This window comes from Ranitomeya imitator, chromosome 2 (genome assembly GCF_032444005.1).
Source record: "Ranitomeya imitator isolate aRanImi1 chromosome 2, aRanImi1.pri, whole genome shotgun sequence".
Classification (NCBI taxonomy): Eukaryota; Metazoa; Chordata; class Amphibia; order Anura; family Dendrobatidae; genus Ranitomeya; species Ranitomeya imitator.
Genome location: NC_091283.1, coordinates 97,985,614 through 98,006,938, shown reverse-complemented (window position 1 = coordinate 98,006,938; position 21,325 = coordinate 97,985,614). Strand labels below are relative to the sequence as shown.

General features: G+C 43.8%; 1 protein-coding gene across 4 annotated transcripts in view; it reads left to right on the top strand.

The window, feature by feature from the left end:
• Positions 1-14,276, top strand: part of CD99L2 (CD99 molecule like 2) — a 153,866-nt gene extending 139,590 nt beyond the window's left edge. For all 4 annotated transcript variants that reach the window (XM_069747061.1, XM_069747060.1, XM_069747062.1 and 1 more), the window contains 3 exons: positions 605-724; positions 2,958-3,023; positions 9,874-14,276. In XM_069747061.1, the coding sequence (XP_069603162.1) occupies positions 605-724; positions 2,958-3,023; positions 9,874-9,938 (251 nt within the window). In that variant the 3' untranslated portion in view covers positions 9,939-14,276. The remainder of the gene's footprint in view (positions 1-604; positions 725-2,957; positions 3,024-9,873) is intronic.
• Positions 14,277-21,325: the final 7,049 nt, after the last annotated feature.

Genomic DNA, 21,325 nt, shown 5'->3' with positions numbered 1-21,325 from the left:
ACCGGTGGTAACCTTACTGAAGTCACTGCCGATGACAGCCACTGGGTATCGCAGACAGCTACGGGTTCCCACACTGTCACGCAGAGGGCAGAGTGTGAACCAGCCTCTGTTACTAGCGGTGATCAGGTTACCGCCAGTCAGACGGCGGCTGGTGACTACTATCCTTGCGCCTAGTCTCGCTAGCGAGAACAGATGACGGTGATGAGAGTAGTCACCAGCCAGCACCTATGCATAGAGAAAGTAGATTACTTTAAGGGATCATTTGACTAATAAATTGGTGAACAAGGGCTAGTGTGGGAGAGTCTTTATTCAAATAGTGTTTTTTTTCTGTGTGTATAGGGTTTTAGGAGTATACAGTATGTTTTTTTTAAAAGGCTGAGTGACCACTAAAAAGCCCCTCTTTTGGCTTCTGTAAGTTGTAATCTTTCTTATTGTACAGCAATATATCCTTTGTTTTTACAGCACATCATGGCTAAGTAGCAATATTGGTTGTCACTTCTCCCAAAAATAAATTACACGGCAGTATTAAACTATGGTTGCTTTTTGGGGGAAATGCTACTTGGCTTGATCTTTACATTATTGTCTTAACATTTTCTCTTTATAGGAAATTTAGCAGAAACTGGAACCATTGCAGGGATTGCAAGCGCTCTGGTGATGGCATTAGTCGGGGCTGTATCCAGCTATATCTCCTATCAACAGAAGAAATTTTGCTTCAGTATTCAACGTATGTGTTTTTTTTCGTCTATTATGGGGAGTAAGTGGGGGGGAGTAAGTGGGTTATAAAGGAGTCACTTGGAATAGTACATTCATCTCCAAATATCTGTATTGGTAAGGCAAGGCTAGACCTATAGCCAGAGCAACTGGTATGGAGGTACATTATGTAAAAAATAAAGGTACAATCTAGTGGGTTTTGACTATGTGTAGTACCGTATAAGCCGAGATTTTCAGCCCATTTTTTTAGGCTGAAAGTGCCCCTCGGCTTATACTCGAGTCATTGTCTCAGGGGTTCGGAGGGGTAGCGGCAGGAGCCAGTGGCTGTCACATCATACTCACTCCCTCCTGGCGCGGTCTCTGCACTTCCCTGCTTTTCTAGTCTCCGGCAGCTCTTCCTGTGTTCAGCGGTCACGTGGTACCGCTCATTAAAGTAATGAACATGCACGCAACTCCACTCCCATAGGTGTGGAGCGCATATTTCATTACTTTAATGAGCGGTACCATGTGACCGCTCAGCACTGGAAAGAGCTGCCGGCCCCGGGACAACGGGGAAGCAGGGAAGTGCAGAGACTGCGCCAGGAGGGGGAGTATGATGGGGAAGTGTGAACCGTGCGATAGTCACCTGTCTCCGTTCCACCACCGGGCTATGTCTCCCGCGTCCTCTGGCTGTGACATTCAGATCAGAGGGTGCGATGACGTGTTTAGTGCGCGCTCTCTGCCTGAACAGTCACTGCAGAGACCTGGAAGATACAGCGGTGGTGGAACGGGGACAGGTGAATATTGCAAGTGCCGGGGGCCTGAGCCAGTGGCTACTCTGGCACCTGGCCCCCATAGCGTGACTGTGTCCCCACCTACTCAGGACACTGGCACCTGGCCCCCAGCGACGAGAGGTGAGTGTGTGTCTTTTTTTTAATCGCAGCAGCATATGGGTTATATTATGGGGACATCAACTTTTGTGGAACATTATATGGGGCATGTTATTCTATGGAGCATCTTATAGGGCCATCAATCTTTATGGAGCATTATATGGGGCATGTTCTTCTGTAAAGCATCTTATGGGGCCATCATTAACCTTTGTGCAGTATTATATGGGGCATATTTTTGTATGGCGCATCTTATGGGGCCCATCATGAACTGTTTGGAGCATTATATGGGGCTCCTGGGGGATGAGTGCCAGAGGTGCCAACTATTTACGTGCACTGGTGTGGTCGGTGAATTAGACAACACTAGCACATGATGACTGTTTGTTTTTTTCACCTAGATTTAGGGTCTATTATTTGTATAATCTGCCATTTATTCAGTGAATGGCCTGAATCCCAAGAGATGGTTCGATGCATGCAGTTTTTTTTTTTTTTTATTCCCAGCTACCTAAAGCCATGGGTCATTTATAACAGCATCCATCCACAGGACTTAAATCGCTTGGTGAATGCTAGGCTCAATTATTGTATAAAATACATATTCATATATCGTCAAAGAGCTTGTAAAGTCAAACATTAGTGAATTTGCTGCTGATTTAATTTATAGCCTCTCATTTACTTCCTCACCAGAGACTTGGTTTTGTAACGTTATCTCAATTCCGTCATCTGCTGTAATCCTTTATAGTTTGCACCGCTCCTCGCGGCCCCCGTATCCATGAAGCCTTTCATACCGGTGTCTCCACCGCAGCTCAACTTCAATGTATTCCTGCTGCAAAAAACATCAAATGAGCCGTGCAGAAGAAACACTTTTTTTATTGCCTCCAGGACAAAGAAAATGATATGTGAAGCTGGCAAGGCCTGCTGTATTAATGTGGCTCAGAATGGGAGCTAATGGCTCTTGTAGATAACTGTATAGAGTGAGGTAGGTTGGTGATGAGTGAACGTTCTCAGATAAGATGTTATCCAAGAAAGCTCGGGTGCTAACAGTGTCTTTAGCGTGCTCAAAATGTATGGTAATCCCTGCATGTGTTGAGGCTGTCTAACAGATATGAGACATACAGCCGCGGGGACTCGAACATATTATTCGATCACGCCGAAGTGACTCGGCACCCGAGCATGGTCAGATAGCACCCTATCCAAGCACGTTCTCTCATCACTAGTGTACGCCTACTAGACATGTCTGAAGGAATACAACCCTTCCTGGGCCTTCCTAGATACCCACATGATGGATTTCTTATACCCGTAATGGCTATGGACAGTGGTCCTGATTTATGCAGACAGCTGCTGGATCAGACCCAGAATAATTATCCACTACTTATTCCACAGAAGGACTAAATGCTGAGTATGTCAAAGGAGAAAACATGGAGGCTGTGATGGTAGAAGAACCTCAAGGTGAGATGCCAGTGACTATATTGCGCTGCCACTAAATGGATTGGCATTTAGCACTCACACCCTGCATAGTAGACCAGCTGTAACCAGCCCAATTTTCCTTCTCACAGCACGACCATCATGATGGGGTTGTGGTCACCTGCGTCCCCTGCCTCTCCTTGTCTATGGGACTGATGGAGAAATAGGAGTCTAGCCGTGTTTGCCCCAGCGCCACAGATACTAAATGAAGTGGCAAAGCACACGGTCAAATGCTACTCCATTCAATCACTTTTTTACTATGGCTCTGCACTTACAATAGGGTCTCAAACCCATGTTCCTTCTAAGTGTGCGAGGGTCTTGATGGTCAAATGTTTATCATCTATGTGGGGCCATTATGTTCCTCTTAAAAGGCAGAATGCCATTAAAGCAAAATGTTCCAGGCTTTCATCTGCCCAAACTCTGCATTAATACAGTAGACTGTTTCCATGCATGTAAGGAACAAAATTTACTATACTCAGAGTGACTATGGGACAGTTAGATTCTCTGTAAGGTTGTCATGACTCACCAGATCAAAAGTGGCTTTTATTTTTGCTGCCAGAGTATTTTTTTTTTGTATTTTTTTATTTAAATCTGCCATATGGATCCAGAGAGATGGGCCTTTTTCTTTAGTGCTAATATTTTTGGCATTTACAAAGTGGGCGTGGCTCACTGGATCCTCTGGGGCGTGTATTTAGGCTGCTCTGCGTTGTTACCTTGTAATCAATTCCCCCTTGGTGAAGACCATAACAATTATCACTTACTACAAAGGCCCATATCTCTGGAACTGTATAGTGGATTAAAAAAAAAAAATCAATAAAATGAGGGAATAAAATAAGAGCAAAAACTTGTCGCTTTTGACTTGCTAACCGTTTCTCTTCAAAGTGAATATTTATTTTTGGAAACCGTGTTTATTTGCTTATTTTGTAGTAAGAAAAAAATAGTGATTGAAAATAAAGTATACCAAGACCTACTTTTTGGCATCTAGTTGTCCCATAAGGGTCTATGAACAAATTAAGCATGTGCTGAGAGCATTTTTTTTGCTCACTTAGAAATTCTAATATTTGGATAAATGTGAGATACAAAATTCTCGCCAGCTGAGGATCCACTGATCATTTTAGTACACAAGGAGTCTGTATCGGAACCATTATACTACATGTAATATTCTGACTTTGGAAGAGTGGACAAACATGGTAGGGGAATTGTACTGCTGTTTAAAGTAGTGGCCAGCAAATGGGTCAATACTAGATTTAGAAATGCCAATATTCAGCTGTCCTAGCCGGGTAAACATACTTTTAGATGGCAATATGCTCTAATACATTTCTAATGAACCTTCCCGATAGTTTGAAAAGTGTCCAGAAAAAGTAGACGGGCTAAAATGAGTCAAAAAAATAAATGGTCATCTAGTGTAACGGGGTCTAACAAGCTGGGGTACCTCTTTCAGTACCACCCCGTGTTTCAGGAGGTCCACGCTGCTTTTGCTGGATTCTGAATGAAGGACGCTGGCTGGAATTCCTTGGTTACGTGAGAGCATATAAAAGCTGACTGCTACCCCACGTATTTCCAGTCTAAAAGAACACACTTTATTTTCAGCACACAGAATATATAACACAGATACAAAGGACAGGCCAATAGGAAAACAGGTGGCCAGACATACATTACAATAGCCGCAGGGGGCCGGAGCCTGCCGCTATTTACTGTGGGAATTACAAAGGTGGGGGAAGGTCAGAAAGAATATCTTGTCTAGGGGCGCAGCCTGTGGACTGATGCATTTCACATGGAAACTATTATACATACATATACTGCATAACATTCTTGGTGCTGGGGGGTTCTGTAACAAATACTTTGACTGTTGGGTAGCAAAATATTATTGTAGAGTATGCCACCGTTAGACTGGTTACATGAGCAGTTCCCTAAAAGCCGTGATACACATTTGATTAAAGTCAGCAGAACTTTCCCATAGCAGCGAGATTGGCTGACAATCAAATCTATATATAGAGTTGGGGGGGAATAAGGATCATTCACTTTAAATTGAAATGACTCTTGTTCTCCTGGAGATAAGCTGCCGTCCGAAGCTTCTGGCAGTGGCTTTCTCCTCATAGAAAACACATGAACACTTTTTTAAGCATTCATATGTATGGAAGAGTTGGTACCCAGCTACCACACAGTTATCGCATTATCTGTTAGGAAAACCCAGTGGCTGTGCCCGCATCTATGTTAGGCTGGTTTCACACTTGCGTTTCAAAACGCATGCGTTTAAAAAAAAAAACGCATGTAAACGCTGCGTTTTTTTGACTCATGCGTTTTTGCATGTGGTGAAAAAAACACAGCGTTTTGACGCGTTTACATGCGTTTTTTCATGCGTTTGCGTTTTTTAAACGCATGCAGATAAATGTGTGACAGCTGCCAATCATCAAAATAAAGTAAAAAACCTACTATAAAACAGAAAGAGCTAGGGTTAGGGATCCTAACCCTAAAGGGATCCTAACCCGAACCCTACCCCTAACCCTACCCCTACCCTTAAAGGGATTAGGGGTAGGGCTAGGGTTAGGATCCCTTTATCAATTTTATGGTGTGGGGTGGTTTATCAGTGTTTTTTTTTTTTTTTAAACGCATGCGTTTTTAACGCACGCAAACGCATGTGGTTAAAAACGCATGCGTTTACATAGACAGCAATGCATTTTTTTGCTGCAAAAAAACGCATGCGTTTTTTGCTGCAAAAAAAACGCCGCTAAAGAAAGTCTTAGTTACTCACCGGTTAACGGTGTTTTTCGGAGTCCAAGACAGCACTACGGAGAGAGGGGATCCGCCCTTCAGGAACAGGAAACCTACAGATACATAAGGGCGGCACCTCTCCCCACGCATCAGTTGGTTTACAGAGCACAAGAGGACCACCAAGGTTAATAGCATACACAATAAACAATAATACAATATTAACTATTCACTACCCGTGAATTATATATAAATAAAGGAAGAGGTGTACACCCAGAACTTAAGAAGACGGGAGGGTATGTACAGGTGCTGTCATGGACTCCGAAAAACACCGTTAACCGGTGAGTAACTAAGACTTTATTCGGTCGTCCATGACAGCACTACGGAGAGAATTACAGAGAGTAACTAAATAGGGAGGGACTACAGCTTGCAGCACCCTTACACCAAAAGAGAGGTCAGAGGAGGCACCCAGGTTCAATCTATAATGGTTATAGAAAGTGTTTGGAGAAGACCAAGTAGCAGCCTTACAAATCTGGTCGATCGACACCTCCAATCTTTCCGCCCACGAAGCCACCATAGCTCTAGTGGAATGCGCTTTAAGACCTTCAGGCGCCGGCTTGCCCTTTGAGATATAGGCCAGCGTGATAGCCTCCCTGATCCATCTAGCTAGAGTAGACTTCGATGCTCTATGCCCTTTCCTACTACCCTGATAGGACACGAATAGGGCATTATCTAACTTCCAGGGATCAGTTACCGCTAGATACTCCAGAATACATCTTCTTACATCTAAAGTGTGTAATTTCCTTTCCTTATCGTTAGTAGGATTGGGGAGGAAAGATGGAAGAACTATTTCCTGTGTTCTGTGGAATCTGGACACTACTTTAGGGAGATATGCTGGATCAGGGGATAGTATCACTCTATCATCCCTAAGCTGCATGTAAGGGGGAACCCTGGATAATGCTTGTATGTCACCTATCCTACGTGCCGATGTTAGGGCTACCAGGAAGGCTACTTTAAGGGATAGATTTTTAATAGAGGCTGAAGTAATTGGCTCAAATGGGGCCTCTGTCATGGCTGAGAGGACTAGGTTCAGGTCCCAAGGGGTGACTCTGAAGAAGTTCTGAGGGATAGAGGAGAATTCTAGCCGCAGACCCGTAGCTATCAACCCCAAAATCCAATCACTACTGGAGATCTTGGACCAGGCCGGGTAGAAGGCAGATAGTCTACCTCCCACCGGGGCGACTAGTCATTGGGCTGGTTTTTTGACTTCACGGGGTGGCTCCTGACGTCCTCCACCAAACATGAACCCAGTACCTCTCTTCTTTTTCTCGTCCCATCTGCTCTGATCTCTGGCCGGTCTCCTCCGAAAGAATCTTTTCCCTGCGAAGGGCCGCCTGTAAGAAGTAGTTGGTAGATTAGGAAACTTTTTCTTATCTCCGGCTTTCTCTAGCAGCTCATCTAGGACTGGCCCAAACAGGTATTCCCCTTCGCATGGGATAGAGCACAGACTAGATCTGGACTGAAGGTCACCCGGCCAACATTTCAGCCATAGGGCCCTGCGCGCTGCGTTCGATAGTCCTGCCGCTCTAGCCGCCATTCTCGCGGAATCCGCAGAAGCATCTGCGAGAAAGGCAGCAGCATTTTGAATTGTTGGCAGTAATTTCAACATGGAATCTCTGGAAACACCTTCTTCCAATTTAGACCCCAGCTGATCTAGCCAGACCATCATCATCTGGCTGCGCATGTCGCAGCTACCGCAGGTCTCAAGGCACCAGCCGACATTTCCCATGTCCCTTTAAGGAACGAGTCAGCCTTTTTATCTAGAGGATCCTTTAGGGAAGCCATGTCGTCAAAGGGGATAGAAGATTTCTTAGATGCCTTAGACACCGCCGCGTCTAATTTTGGTGCCTTATCCCATGTGTTCACCATGGGGTCCTCAAAGGGGTATCTTCGTTTAAAGGCCGGTGGAAAAGAGCCTTTTTTCTCCGGCTTTTTCCATTCCTTTTTAATGAGGTTTTGGACCTTGTCATTGAGTGGAAAAGACCTACGTTTTTTAGGGTCTAGACCGCCAAACTTTAAGTCCTGTGCTGAAAGTTCTGGCCTTTCATCCGCCACCCCCATAGTGGATCTAACTGATTTAATCAGTTTGTCCATTTGGTCCAACGGAAAACAGAACCGGTTAGACTCTTCATCCGAAGAGGACGCTGAGGAGACAGAGGCGTCTGAATCATTCTCCCTACTTGGGCCAACAGACGAATCCGAATTTGAGGCGCTAGGCTCCCTTCTCCTTTTGGAAGGCTCCCCCCGGGACAGGGATTTCAGGGAATCCTTCACCTCCTTCCTGATAATCTCCCTAAGATTTGATGTGAAATCGGGAGACTCCTCCGCCACCTATGGGAGCGGAAAAAAGGCTATGTAATTCCTCCGGTCCTACCGCTATATAGTATCCTATTCATCTATTTCCTACCGTCTGCCGCACACACGACTGACAAAGTCTTTTAGGGTAGGCGTCTGGCAAAGGGCAAGCGCATAGCGCGCACTCCTTGTTTTTTGATTTACCAGCGCTTTTTTTCCCCTATGGAAATAAACATAGGAAAAGACTGCATCAGGGTACATTCACGAAGATCTCTTACCCAGGCAGTAGCGGTAGGTACCGGATTACTGGGGGGTCGGTCCAGATCCTTCTGTCTTGATCTGCGACTGGCCTGAACACTGCGCCCGCGGGTCTTCTGCTGGGTATTTGCCTCCAAGGATCTGTCCTCTTGCTCCAGCAGATCACCGGCAGCTTCTGGCACATCCATAGCTGCAGATGCCATTAGCAGCTCTGCAGCAATCTAACCAGCCATATATAGCCCTCCCCCATCCGGAACATGTGCAGGTGTGCATGGCCAGCTTTAATCAATCCCCCCCCCCTGTGCCGGACCCTGCTCCACCCTCCCCCGCCCCTGGACGCTCCCTCCCCATCGGTCCCACCGCATGCAGGACTGCGGCATTCCCAGCTGAAGCCGGCCGGCGTCTAACTTCCGGTCCCGACTCCGCCCCCCTCTTGCGTCACTTCCGGCAACGCTAGAGCGCTCAGGGACGCGCCCGGAAGCCGGGGACGGCGTCGCCGGATCCCCCAGCCGCACGCCGCCATACCATCACCGCACATGGCCCCAGCACAGCGGCGATCGCGGCGGAAGCCGGCGCCCGACCCCCGGATCTGCCGCGATCCCAAAGGAGCGCAGAGGGGCGCTCCGGGAAGCCCGCGCCGCATGGATAGGCCTCAGAGGTAGGGAGGACAGGGGCACGGGAAAGCGAATGGACCGGGAGGGTGGGGGAGACATACTCACCTTTGCTGGCCGCAGAGACAGACCTCCTCTGGACGCTGCTCCCCACTGCACCGCTCACTGTCGTGGAGCCCTACCCGGGCCCACCGTGGCGCTTCCAGGGACCCGCACTGCCCGAGGTAGGAGACCCCCTCGCTACCTGGGTCGGACAGCCGGCCTGGGTGCTTGATAGGTGACTGAAGACAAATCTGTAGGGAATCCTGTCCTCCAGGAACAGGAAACCAACTGATGCGTGGGGAGAGGTGCCGCCCTTATGTATCTGTAGGTTTCCTGTTCCTGAAGGGCGGATCCCTTCTCTCCGTAGTGCTGTCATGGACGACCGAATAAAATACTACATGTTGCATTTCTGCAACACAACGCATGCAGAAAAAAACGCATGCGTTGCAAAAACGCGTCAAAACGCATACAAAAAACGCATGCGTTTTTAATGTTAAATATAGGGGAAAAAACGCATGCGTTGCAAAAACGCGCCAAAAAGCATACAAAAAAACGCATGCGTTTTTAATGTTAAATATAGGAAAAAAACGCATGCTTTTTTTAATGTTTTTTACCGAAAAAACGCAAAAAAAAAAACGCAAATGTGAAACCACCCTTAAGTCGCTTTAGGAAAACACCAGTGGCTTTGCGGTCGTTCTTGCTCCGCCATCAACATCTCTTACTCCATACTCTGAGGTTCAGTGAAACACAACTTTCCACAGAACTGCAAATTGCTGATGTGATTGTTGCACCTGATGATATGATGATGAATACGTGTTGCATGTTATCTCATGAACTAACAATTACTGTTTCTTTTTCAGTGAAATATTCTGCTCTGGAACATCAGTCGGCTGCTCCGCCAACAGGAGATCCATCAAAAGTGTGAACACCGTAGCCTTAGCAGGATTCCCACACCAGTTATATTACCAGCTGCACCTATGGGAACCTTTGTGAAAAAAGCCGAGTAGGAAAAAGTATACTTTCCCATAACTGCCAATGACGATGGTCTTCATTTAGGAAATGGCAGAATCTGGTATCTGTGGGAAATGCAGTCTGGTTTCCTTGCCTCCCTCTACCCCTTAATTTTCTCTGGGGGACTGTACATTTGTTTCCTATTTATTGGACTTCATCGCTCATCTTAAGATTAGGATTTGTGTCCAAGGTATTGAATAATTCCTTTTTAATAGTTTACATTTTAGCTTTTTAGGTTATATTTATTTAATGAGTTGCTACTATGCAAAACAAAGAAAGGCTATGTGCGCCTTCATTACTTTTTTATAGCACCAATGCATTATGAAGCTGTAGAGAATTACCAAGTGTCCATATCTACGGTAAAGAGACAACAACCTTACTCTATGTAGTCCGATCCTGCAGTAATTTAGGTTGGGTACTTTTTGAATGAAGTGTATGACCTGTGAGATCTGACTACACAAAGCATCTCTGTTGTCTGTTGCCGTGGAGTTGCAAGCAAAACAATTGGAAAATTAAACTATTTGCACACTTGATTCATTTTTTTCTTATTTTGGGTGCATTGGAGCAATAAACTAGTTTAGAAGGAGTTAATAGCCATTGAAACGTCACTAGTGATGAGCGAGTGTTCTCGTTGCTCGGGGTTTTCCTGAGCACGCTCGGGTGATCTCCGAGTATTTGTTAGTGCTTGGAGATTTAGTTTGTCACCTCAGCTACATGATTTACGGCTGCTGGACAGCCTGAATACATGTGGGGGTTGCTAGGGAATCCCCACATGTATTCAGACTGTCTAGCAGCCGTAAATCATGCAGCTGCGTGGACAAAAACTAAATCTCTGAACACTAACAAATACTTGGAGACCACCCAAGCGTGCTCAGGAAAACTCGAGCAACGAGTATACTCCCTCGTCACTAAAGGTCACCTTTAATTAATATTTGCTATATTGCAAGCAAATTTTTATCATAGCTTTACTTTTAATTATGACTGGAAATGTAAGCATTGCTCACTATCACAATAATAGCAGATGCCCATTTACACTTTAGCATCCATGTAAATAATCAATACCTGACTTGAGTGTGTAGAATGGGGCAGGGTCAGCAGAGTCATTTCATTACAGTTAAACAGTAGGGACTCCAGTAACACTATACTATAGATGAGGCTGTAAGCAACTTCCCTGTAAGCATTTACCATTAACTCACACTCTTTGTAGCTGCCATGAAACACACACTTTGTGCTACACAGTCTATGAAGATAATGGTCCTCAGAGAATTTCACAATAATAAAAATCTTGTACATACCTATTTTTTTTTCTTAACTTTCATTTCATTAATCCTCTGTGTGCTAAGGACACTTGATGCAATGATATCCCACTGCGAGAACAAGATGTGTGCCCCTATCCATCATCTCTTACTCCTGCTCCATAGTGAGAAACATAGTAATTGTATGTAAAGACAGTCCTTGCTTAAAAATAAGACAAATGCAGCTGATTGTTTCCAGATATGAAATATGTTTACATTTACGGACGATGCCGCCAACATTTATTAAAGCTGAAGTTTTATTTTAATTACTACAAAAAAAGGAAACCCGAAATAGCATTTGCTCGGGCAATGTGTTTTTACTGCACTAATTTGCATATGTATTGTGTTAGACTTGTATTAGCATTTTTAATACTGCGCCAGTTTTCTTATTTCCGGTATTTCCTAGAACAACTGTTTATCTGAATGAGAGTTGATAAATCCCCTAAAAAATAATTGTTTGGGACCCCCATACACATTAGACTGGTGACCGGTCAATATCAGCAGGTTTCGCCGACATTAGCCTACTCCCCGATACAGAGTTTAGGTGAGTGATTCCATGACTTTCGTTTTAGTGATTGTTTTTGGTCTTTAACACCCAAATCTGACGTATAAAAAATGTTTTAATTTAGAAGTAGAGTTATACTTCTTCAAATAAGTGTTGCTGCTATCTATGGAGGCTTCACACCATGTGTAATGTGACAGGCAAGTCCAACGGGAATAACACAGATTATTGTGGAACACAATTCTAATAATAAAGGAATGAGTGATCATAGGTTCCCCTAAAGGTGGGTGTCCCACAATTAAATGTCACATATCTCTATTAGATCAGGCCCGCTGTGACACTGGTTTAGACTCTGCCATATCATCTTGTTAGGGCACCGATCACCGTTCCTTTGATTCCCTATCAAAAATCTGGGTGTTCTGAAGGGGAAATACCAGGTAGGTAGCAGCAATACCGGGGTCTGCGGGATCTGATAGAGGAAATGACTATATTATCATAGGTTAATGCCTTCAGGTTCATAACTTGGTAGAAGCTCTAGTGTAACAAGTTGTGTCCAGCCCGGTCGCAGGCAACTGACTGTTGTTTCTGAATGATAAAACTTTGTTACAAGAGACAATCGTGGCATTGGACATCTTGATCATAGGTGAGATCAGTAACTGCTGGGGGACAATTAAGAAAACTGCTGTAAAGTGATAATCTAACAACCAGAGACCTTCATTTTCCAACGTGTCTGGTTCACATTGACACCACTATGGTTTTGTTTGCACCAAATGTTATACTAAAGCCCCTCTATGCCTCGTGATGGAAAAATGCTCAATCCTATGAAGGCTTCTTGGGGCAAAGGTACCATGTAGCGTCGCTTCTTCATAGACATTCACCAGTGTTTCTTTAGGAGTAAGCGGTTAGTCTCACATTGGCTTAATGAAAGTATATAGTGGTGGAGTTAGAAGGCTTAGCAATCATTTATCAGACCGGTGTAATATCTGCTAATGGGCAGAGGCACAGTCACGGATTTTGTGTTTTATCTTCTTATGAGAGTCTATCGTCTTTGTCCAGGTAATTGTAATAGTAGTCCTGCCTAGAATGTGTTTGTTCCGTGAGGAAGATCTCCGAATATTTCATCCTGACCTGTGATACTCTATACAAAAATAAATATTGATGAGGAAGCCATGGTGAATACAGACAACATGGCTATGGTGACTCCTGTGCATCTTATTCCGCCCCTAGGTGATTGCTGGTTAAAGGGGTTGTCCAATGAAAACAAGTTGTCACCATTGGGACCCACACCGATCAACAAAATGGGAAATTTTCATCCCGGCTGGGGAACCTTTTATTCCAGTTACAAAATAAAGCAGCAGGTGGGACCCCCAACAGCTTCTTCATTAACGCTCTATAGGGCTGCCGGAAAAAGTCGAGCACAGTGTTCTGCTGCCCCATAGAGAATGGAGCAGCGGTCTAGCATATTCACTGCTGAATAGTGATGAGCGAATATATTCGTTACTCGAGATTCCTGAGCACGCTCAGGGGTCCTCAGAGTATTTTTTATTGCTCGGAAATGTAGTTTTTATTGCCACAGCTGAATGATTTACATCTGTTAGCCAGCATAAGTACATGTGGGGGTTGCCTGGTCGCTAGGGAATCCCCACATGTACTTATGCTGGCTAACAGATGTAAATCACTGAGCTGCGGCAATAAAAACTAAATCTCTGAATACTAAAAAATACTCGGAGGAGCCCCGATCATGCTCGAGAAATCTCAAGTAACGAGTATATTCGCTCATCACTACTGCTGAACCATTCTAACAAGGATAAAAAGTGCCTGTTCTACCTTTTGGTGAGGGTCCCGGGGGTTGGACCACCAACAATCAGCATGCCATCACCTATCATCGTGTTTTCAATGGACAACCACTTAGCAAAGGATATTGTGTTACGTTCAGACATGGTGGATGACTTGGTTGCAGGAATTTCTTCAACAAATTATTTCATTCAGTGGGGTTGTTTCTGCAGCCTAACTATGGATTTCTGAAAAACTATTTAGATGAATGGGGCAGGCACAGACATTTCTGAAAAAAAAAGTGTGCGACTCTATTAGAAGATTGACTCCCACTACCTCTCCTTATTCTCGTCTACTTGCATTCAGGCCTCGTGGTGACACGGAGCAGTCTTAGGCATTACTTCCTAGCGTGACTGATAAATGCTGCAATATGCAACTAATTTTGTAGTCTGTATGTGCAAATTTGATCCTCTTAACAAGAACATTCTGACTGTTAAGGAAATTATATAGACGTGCAGCCGAGAATCAATATTCTGCTTCACTAACTCAGGAGCAAGGTCACCAAATACAATTAATGCGAGTTTGTAAAACAGCTTCTGTTCAGGATATTAAGCACCTATGTAGACAAAGGAAATGAAGTGTTTGGAAATGTGATGCTCACCAAATAAAACAGTAACACAGAGTACGGCTGGACAGTTTTTATTTGTGATGCACATAATCGACGGTACGGTATTTTATATTTCCTTATTTCACCTATGGATAAAACATTTGGACACCAAAATTAGCATGCTTAACTCACATCATGGTCGTACTTCATGGCTAAATCCAATATTGGAGCAACCGAGGGGTTTGGAGTGTCATATTACAGCAGGGGTCCCCAACATGTGGCTCGCGGTCCCATGAATTGTGGCTCGCGACTGTCTGCCAGCTTGGTGCATTAGCTCCAGGTCTAGCCGACAGGTATAAAGAGTACATCTCAAAATGGTGAATTTTTGAGTAGCCCAGCACAGAAGAGCAGATCTGGATGCACATATACTGGTACCTGTTAGAGGAGGTTCTTGAACCTGGATGCGACAGTGTGTTGGGAGTCCTTGATAGGAGAATACCGAATTGGAGCGTTGTGGGAACCCCTGGATCTCACTGTACTGCTTTGGAGTGATTTCTGTAGAAAAGCTTTGGTTATCATTATACCCATAATGGGGGCTTTGGTTGACCCTGCGTTGAGGGGGGACAGGAGCAGGATGTTGCTCTTGAACCCCTCTCAGAGCTGAATGTGGCTCTCTAAGTCAAAAAGGTTGGGGACCGCTGTATTACAGTTATCTAAAAGGGGACAGGTTAAATCATTAATGAAATTAACGGAATTAGGATGGCCCAAGTATCTGTAGCTTAAAGTGAACCTATCAGCAGAGATTGACTGTTCAGTCCAAATACACAAGTCTGTGCACCCTTGGTGTGGCCATACAGGTCGGAGGGGTGCAGATTTATAATTAATGAAAAAAATAGTCTGAGTATTTGGGGCAGAGGATGAAGAATCACCAATAGCTGTGAGAAATATTCTAAGATTGTCCCCAAATCTAGCTACAAACGTCATGTAATATTCTGATATAAACATGAAGTTTTATAAGAACAACTGTGCAAAAAAACACACCTATCTTTTATGACAAACCATCTTTATGATGTAAATTAAAGGGGTTGTCCACTACTAGGGTAACACCTTCTTAATCTAAATGTTTTGCCTCGATAAAAGTGCCTAGAGTTGCCTCCCGTGGCGGTGCTGTTCCAGCGGTGTCTGCACGCACGGTTTCGGGGCTCACTTTTCATAAATCTGATACACTTTGCCAACTGTAAAGTTTGATGGTGGTAAGAATTGGATTAAGATGTGTCATATGGAAAGCCACCGCGTGTCACAAATTACACGAGCTGTGGCATCACTCCCTTGTTCTGCCCATTTGAATGTGTCTACGTGTGTCAGTGTCTCCGGTATGTGAGAAAACTGTCAGTACACATATCGGAGACACTGACGTGTGAAAGGGGCCTTAGAGACAATCTGTCACTAGAATCACCCCTGCTAAGCTGTCCATATGGGCATGTAGGTCATAGAAAGCTGAATAAAATGATACCTTTTCTTATATGTAAATAAGCTGCTAGGATCTATGGGCCGGACACAAACTCTGGAGGCAGACTCTCAGGGGAGATCTAATGTAAATGAGAGGCAGTGTTACCGAAGTGATGTGTAATGGCCGCTTTCCTAATCACGCTGCAGAACTGTGGGTGATTATAACTGACAGAGGAACCTGCACACGTATTTAGGGCTGTCCTGAGTGCTACAGCTTACATATTACAGGCAGACAGTGTTGCAGTACAGCAGAGCTGTGGCAAATATGTTTAGAAGACAAAGTTCAGTTCTCCAGTCCGGTGTTAGTTACATGACTCACTCTGGTAACTCCCTCGATCATTTACATGACATCTGCAGTCAGATTCTTATGCATAGCAGTGTCTGGCCAATAGTCCTGAACAGCTGATTTAGGTATAACAAAAATATGGCTACCTCTGGAATAAGACATTGGATCTTGGATATCAAGGTATCATTTTATTAAGTGTCGTATGACCTGCACGCCCATATAGACGGCTGACAGATTTCATTTACTACTTTAACAGTACTGCATATATATATATATTTATATGAATACGTATATACTACACTGTTATCCACAAGTAGTGTAGTGCAGGAAAATACTAGCTATGGTCATATTATATAGAGTCATTACAGAGTGATCTATTTCAAGTGTTTATTTCTATTAACCCCTTCCCGATATGCGCCGTACATATACTGGTCTGTGGGAGGTGTGTTCCCACAAAGAGCAGTATATCTATGGCGGCACGATCGTGCGGCCTCACACTGAGCAACCGCGGTGATCGCGTGCCGGTGACAGCTGATGACAATGCTAAATTTGGAGATAAAAAAAATGTATATGGGAAAAATGTTTTGTTTTTTCACAGCTTAACATTCTAAACTTCTGTGAAGCACCTGGGGGTTCAAGGTGCTCAATACACATCTAGATAAGTTCCCCAGAAGGTCTAGTTTCTAAAATGGTGTCACTTGTGGGGGGGTTCCACTGTTTAGGCACATCAAGGGCTCTCTAAACGCAACATGACAACCGCTAATTATTCCAGCAAATTTTACATTCAAAAACTGAAACAGCGCGCCTTCACTTCCGAGTGCCCAAACAGTAGATTTCCCCCACATATGGGATATTCGCATGCTCAAGAGAAAATGGACCATACATTTTGTTGTGCAATTTCTCCTGTTACCCTTGCGAAAGTAAAAAAAAAAAAAAAAAAAAAAAAAAAAATATAGGTAAATGTTTATTTTTTCCTTGCACATTTAAAAAATTCCTGTGAAACACCTGAAGGGTTAATAAACTTCTTGAATGTGGTTTTGAGCACCTTGAGGGGTGCAGTTTAGAATGGTGTCATTTTGAGGTATTTTCTGTCATATAGGCCCCTCAAAAGTGACTTCAAATGTGATGTGGTCCCTAAAAAAATGGTTTTGCTGTAAAAATGAGAAATCACTGGTCAACTTTTCACCCTTAACTTCCTAACAAATTTTTTTTTCCAAAATTGTACTGATGTAAAGTAGATATGTGAGAAATCTTATTTATTAACTATTCTATGCGATATGACTGATTTATGGACATAAAAATTAAGTTTGAAAATTGCAACATTTTCACCAAATTTCCATTTTATTTAACAAATACACGCAAGTCATATCAAAGAAATTTTACCACTATCATAAAGTACAATATGTCACGAAAACAGTCTCAGAATCACTGGGATCCGTTAAAGCATTCTAGCATTATGACCTCATAAAATGACAGTGGTCAGAATTGTAAACATTGGCCTGGTCAGGAAGGTGAACACAGGCTTCAGGGTGAAGGGGTTAATGTTGATGATCATGGCTTACACCCACTGAAAACCCAAAAGTCATTATCTCAGTAAATTAGAATACTTTATAACACCAGCTTGAAAAATGATTTTAAAATCTGAAATGTTGGCCTACTGAAATGTATGTTCAGTAAATGCACTCAATACTTGGTCGGGGCTCTTTTTGTATCAATTGCTGCATCAATGCGGTGTGGCATGGAGGCGATCAGCCTGTGGCACTGCTGAGGTGTTATGGAAGCCCAGGTTGCTTTGATAGCAGCCTTCAGCTTGTCTGCATTGTTGGGTCTGGAGTCTCTCATCTTCCTCTTGACAATACTCCATAGATTCTCTATGGGGTTAAGGTCAGACGAGTTTGCTGCCAATCAAGCACAGTGATACTGCTGGTTTTAAACCAGGTATTGGTAATTTTGGCAGTGTGGACAGGGGCCAAGTCCTGCTGGTGAATGAAATTTCCATCTCCAAAAAGCTTGTCGGCAGAGGGAAGCATGAAGTGCTCTAAAACGTCCTGGTAGAGGGCTGCGCTGCGTTTGGTCTTGATAACACAGTGGACCTACACCAGCAGATGACATGGCTCCTAAACCATCACTGATTGTGGAAACTTCACATTAGACCTCAAGCAGCTTGGATTGTGGCATCTCCACTCTTCATCCAGACTCTGGGACCTTGATTTCCAAATGAAATGCAAAATTTACTTTCATTTGACAACAACACCTTGGACCACTGAGCAACAGTCCAGTTCTTTTTCTCCTTGGCCCAGGTAAGATGCTTCTGGCGTTGTCTATTGGTCATGAATGGCTTGACACAAGGAATGCGACACTTGTAGCCCATGTCCTGGATACATCTGTGTGTGGTGGCTCGTGAGGCAATGACTCCAGCAGCAGTCCACTCCTTGTGAATCTCTGCCAAATTTTTGAATGGCCTTTTCTTTACAATCCTTTCAAGGCTGCGGTTATCCCAGTTGCTTGTGCACCTTTTTCTATCACACTTTTTCCTTCTACTCAACATTACATTACTATACTTGGATACAGCACTCTGTGAACAGCCAGCTTCTTTAGCAATGACCTTTTGAGGCTCACCCTCCTTGTGGAGTGTGTCAGTGACTGCCTTCTGGACATCTGTCAAGTCAGCAGTCTTCCCCATGATTGTGGAGCTACTGAAACAGACTAAGGGACCTTTGTAAATGCTTCGGAAGCCTTTTCAGATTTTGTTAATTATTCTAATTTACTGAGATAATGACTTGGGTTTTCATCGGCTGTAAGACATAACAGAAATGAACACTTGAAATAGATGACTCTGTAATGACTCTATATGAGTTTCACTTCTTGTATTGAAGAACTGAAATAAATTAACTTTTTGATGATATTCTAATTTTGTGATAAGCACCTGTACATTGTCTCATGATTGTATGTATACATTAACCAAGTTGTCATGGACAACCCCTTTTTTCTAGGCCCATAGTAGAAAAAAAAACAGGAAAGGAGTTGCTAACAGAGGTAACCACCTGTCTGTTCTACCCTCCGCTCGTTCAGAGTGGTCACCGACAGCAAAGGTCAAGTCAGCAAAACAACTCTTCTTCCAGGCTACTCTGTCGACGGGTCGTCACTGCAGACAACATACTCATCGATAGCTTGCTCTCCGCAATTAGGCAGCAGGGAACCTTCTGTCAATCAACAAGACATCAGCAGTCATGCCCCATCAACAGAGCAAAGCAGCAGAGAAGCCAATGAATTGCTGGCAGGAGCGGTCTGTGTCCACTCTGTGAAGGCAGAGATGTGTGCCAGGCACAACAGGCAGAGATGTGGTTAGCATTACTTGTCTGTTAGTTCTTAAACCCATAGTTTAAAAAAAAACCCCTATGAATGTAAAAATCTCTGGTTCTTTCTCCCTTACCTTCAGTATTTAAGATTCAGCCAACAGTCCCGCTCCATCTTAGAATCTTCATGAGCTGTTGTAAGAAGTCTTGTCTACAAATAAGTCATATAACATTCTGCCAGGTTCCTCAAGAAAACGACACCTATAAGAAAAATGTCTACCACCCCAGGCAGTTTTTCATTTCACCCTTCATAATATCATTAGTGCCTGATGCATCAATTGATCAGACAAGTCTGCATTACATAAGTTGTGACATTTATGGGGGGTTGGGGAGATCACAGATCCATCTTCAGTAACAATGGCAATTAAAAATTGAAATCTGGAGCAGAAAAAAAAAAAAACACAAGCACTAATGTGTCTCCCAACTTACATATGGGCAAGCAACAGGAGATACAATAGCTTGTATTTTCTCCCTTAGGGAAGAGGAAACTTCTGAGATAATTTTATGCATTAGATAATTACCCTAAGATGACTGTTTGCATCAAAGCTCTGATCAGCTATTTTTTTTTCATTCTTGGTTGCACCAATTTGTCCTCAAACTCCAGAAATCAAATAAAAGATGACTGAAGGAAATTCTGAGTAAAAAAAAAACCCATCTGTGTTTAAATACAGTGCTGGTCCATGACCCCGCCGATGTCTGACGGCAAAATTAGAATAATTACAAACATAAAGAGAATGCTGCAATCATTAGTCAGCCGGATAAAAGTGGAACAAAAGAGGTTTCTGTAGCCAAGAGGGAATAAACCTGCATTCATTTATCTATCTAGTTTGTAAAAGCGATATAGATCATTGCTGTAGTGTCACTCATCTGCTCCTGATTCAGCGCACGTACCCAATTAACAGAAGCCGCCAACCACACATGCCGCTATCAGAGTCTCAGCTCCCACAAAGCACAACGTTCGCTGACCTTCTGGGCAGGGTATTAATATGACCCAGTGTGGCCTCATGGACATAGTCATCGTACCCGATGTCCCTCGTAATCCTCCACTGAGATTGGTGCTCTGATCCTCCTCCTTTCAGATGGCATCCCCTGTACCATGGGGAGTTCAGGGTAAGTCTAAGCCAGGGGTGCACAACATTTTTTTGGTCCAAGGGCCACGACATTGCCATATGGAACCAATCGCAAAGGCTACAAAAATTTTTAAAAGCGAACATGTCACCAGGTTTGTCCCATATGAAGTAAGCCCTGATATACAGCAAACTAATATGCTGCATATATTCCTCCAATCTGGGCTGCAACATAAGAAAAAGACCTTTTATAATACTCGCCTATGGGGCAGTCGGGTCCGATGGGTGTCACTGTCTTGGTTCGGTGCCTTTCTTTTTGCGATGCCATCCTCCTCCTTGCTTAGTGTAGATGATGTGTATTACGTGATCCACAGTGTCCCCGACATCGCGCTCCTACGCAGGCGTACTTCTTTCTGCCCTGTGGAGGGCGGAGAAAAGTGCTGCAGTGCGCATGAGCAGGAAAAGGCAAAAAGCCCATGCACACTGCAGTACTTGGCAGAGAGGTATGCTTGCATAGAAGTGAGATGCCTGGAATACTGTATGGATGACTTAAGACGTGTCATCCACACCAAGCAAGAATGAGGACAGTAGCGCAAGAAGAGAAGAGGCACCAGATCAAGATGGCAACACCCATTGGACCCAATCGCCCCATAGGTATTATAAAAGGTTATATGCATGTATAGAGCATATTAGTATGCTGTGTATCAGGGCTGACTGGTACTGGCCTTACCTCATATGGGACAAACGTGGTGACAGATTCTCTTTAACCCCTTCATGACCCAGCCTATTTTGACCTTAAAGACCTTGCCGTTTTTTGCAATTCTGACCAGTGTCCCTTTATGAGGTAATAACTCAGGAACGCTTCAACGGATCCTAGCGGTTCTGAGATTGTTTTTTCGTGACATA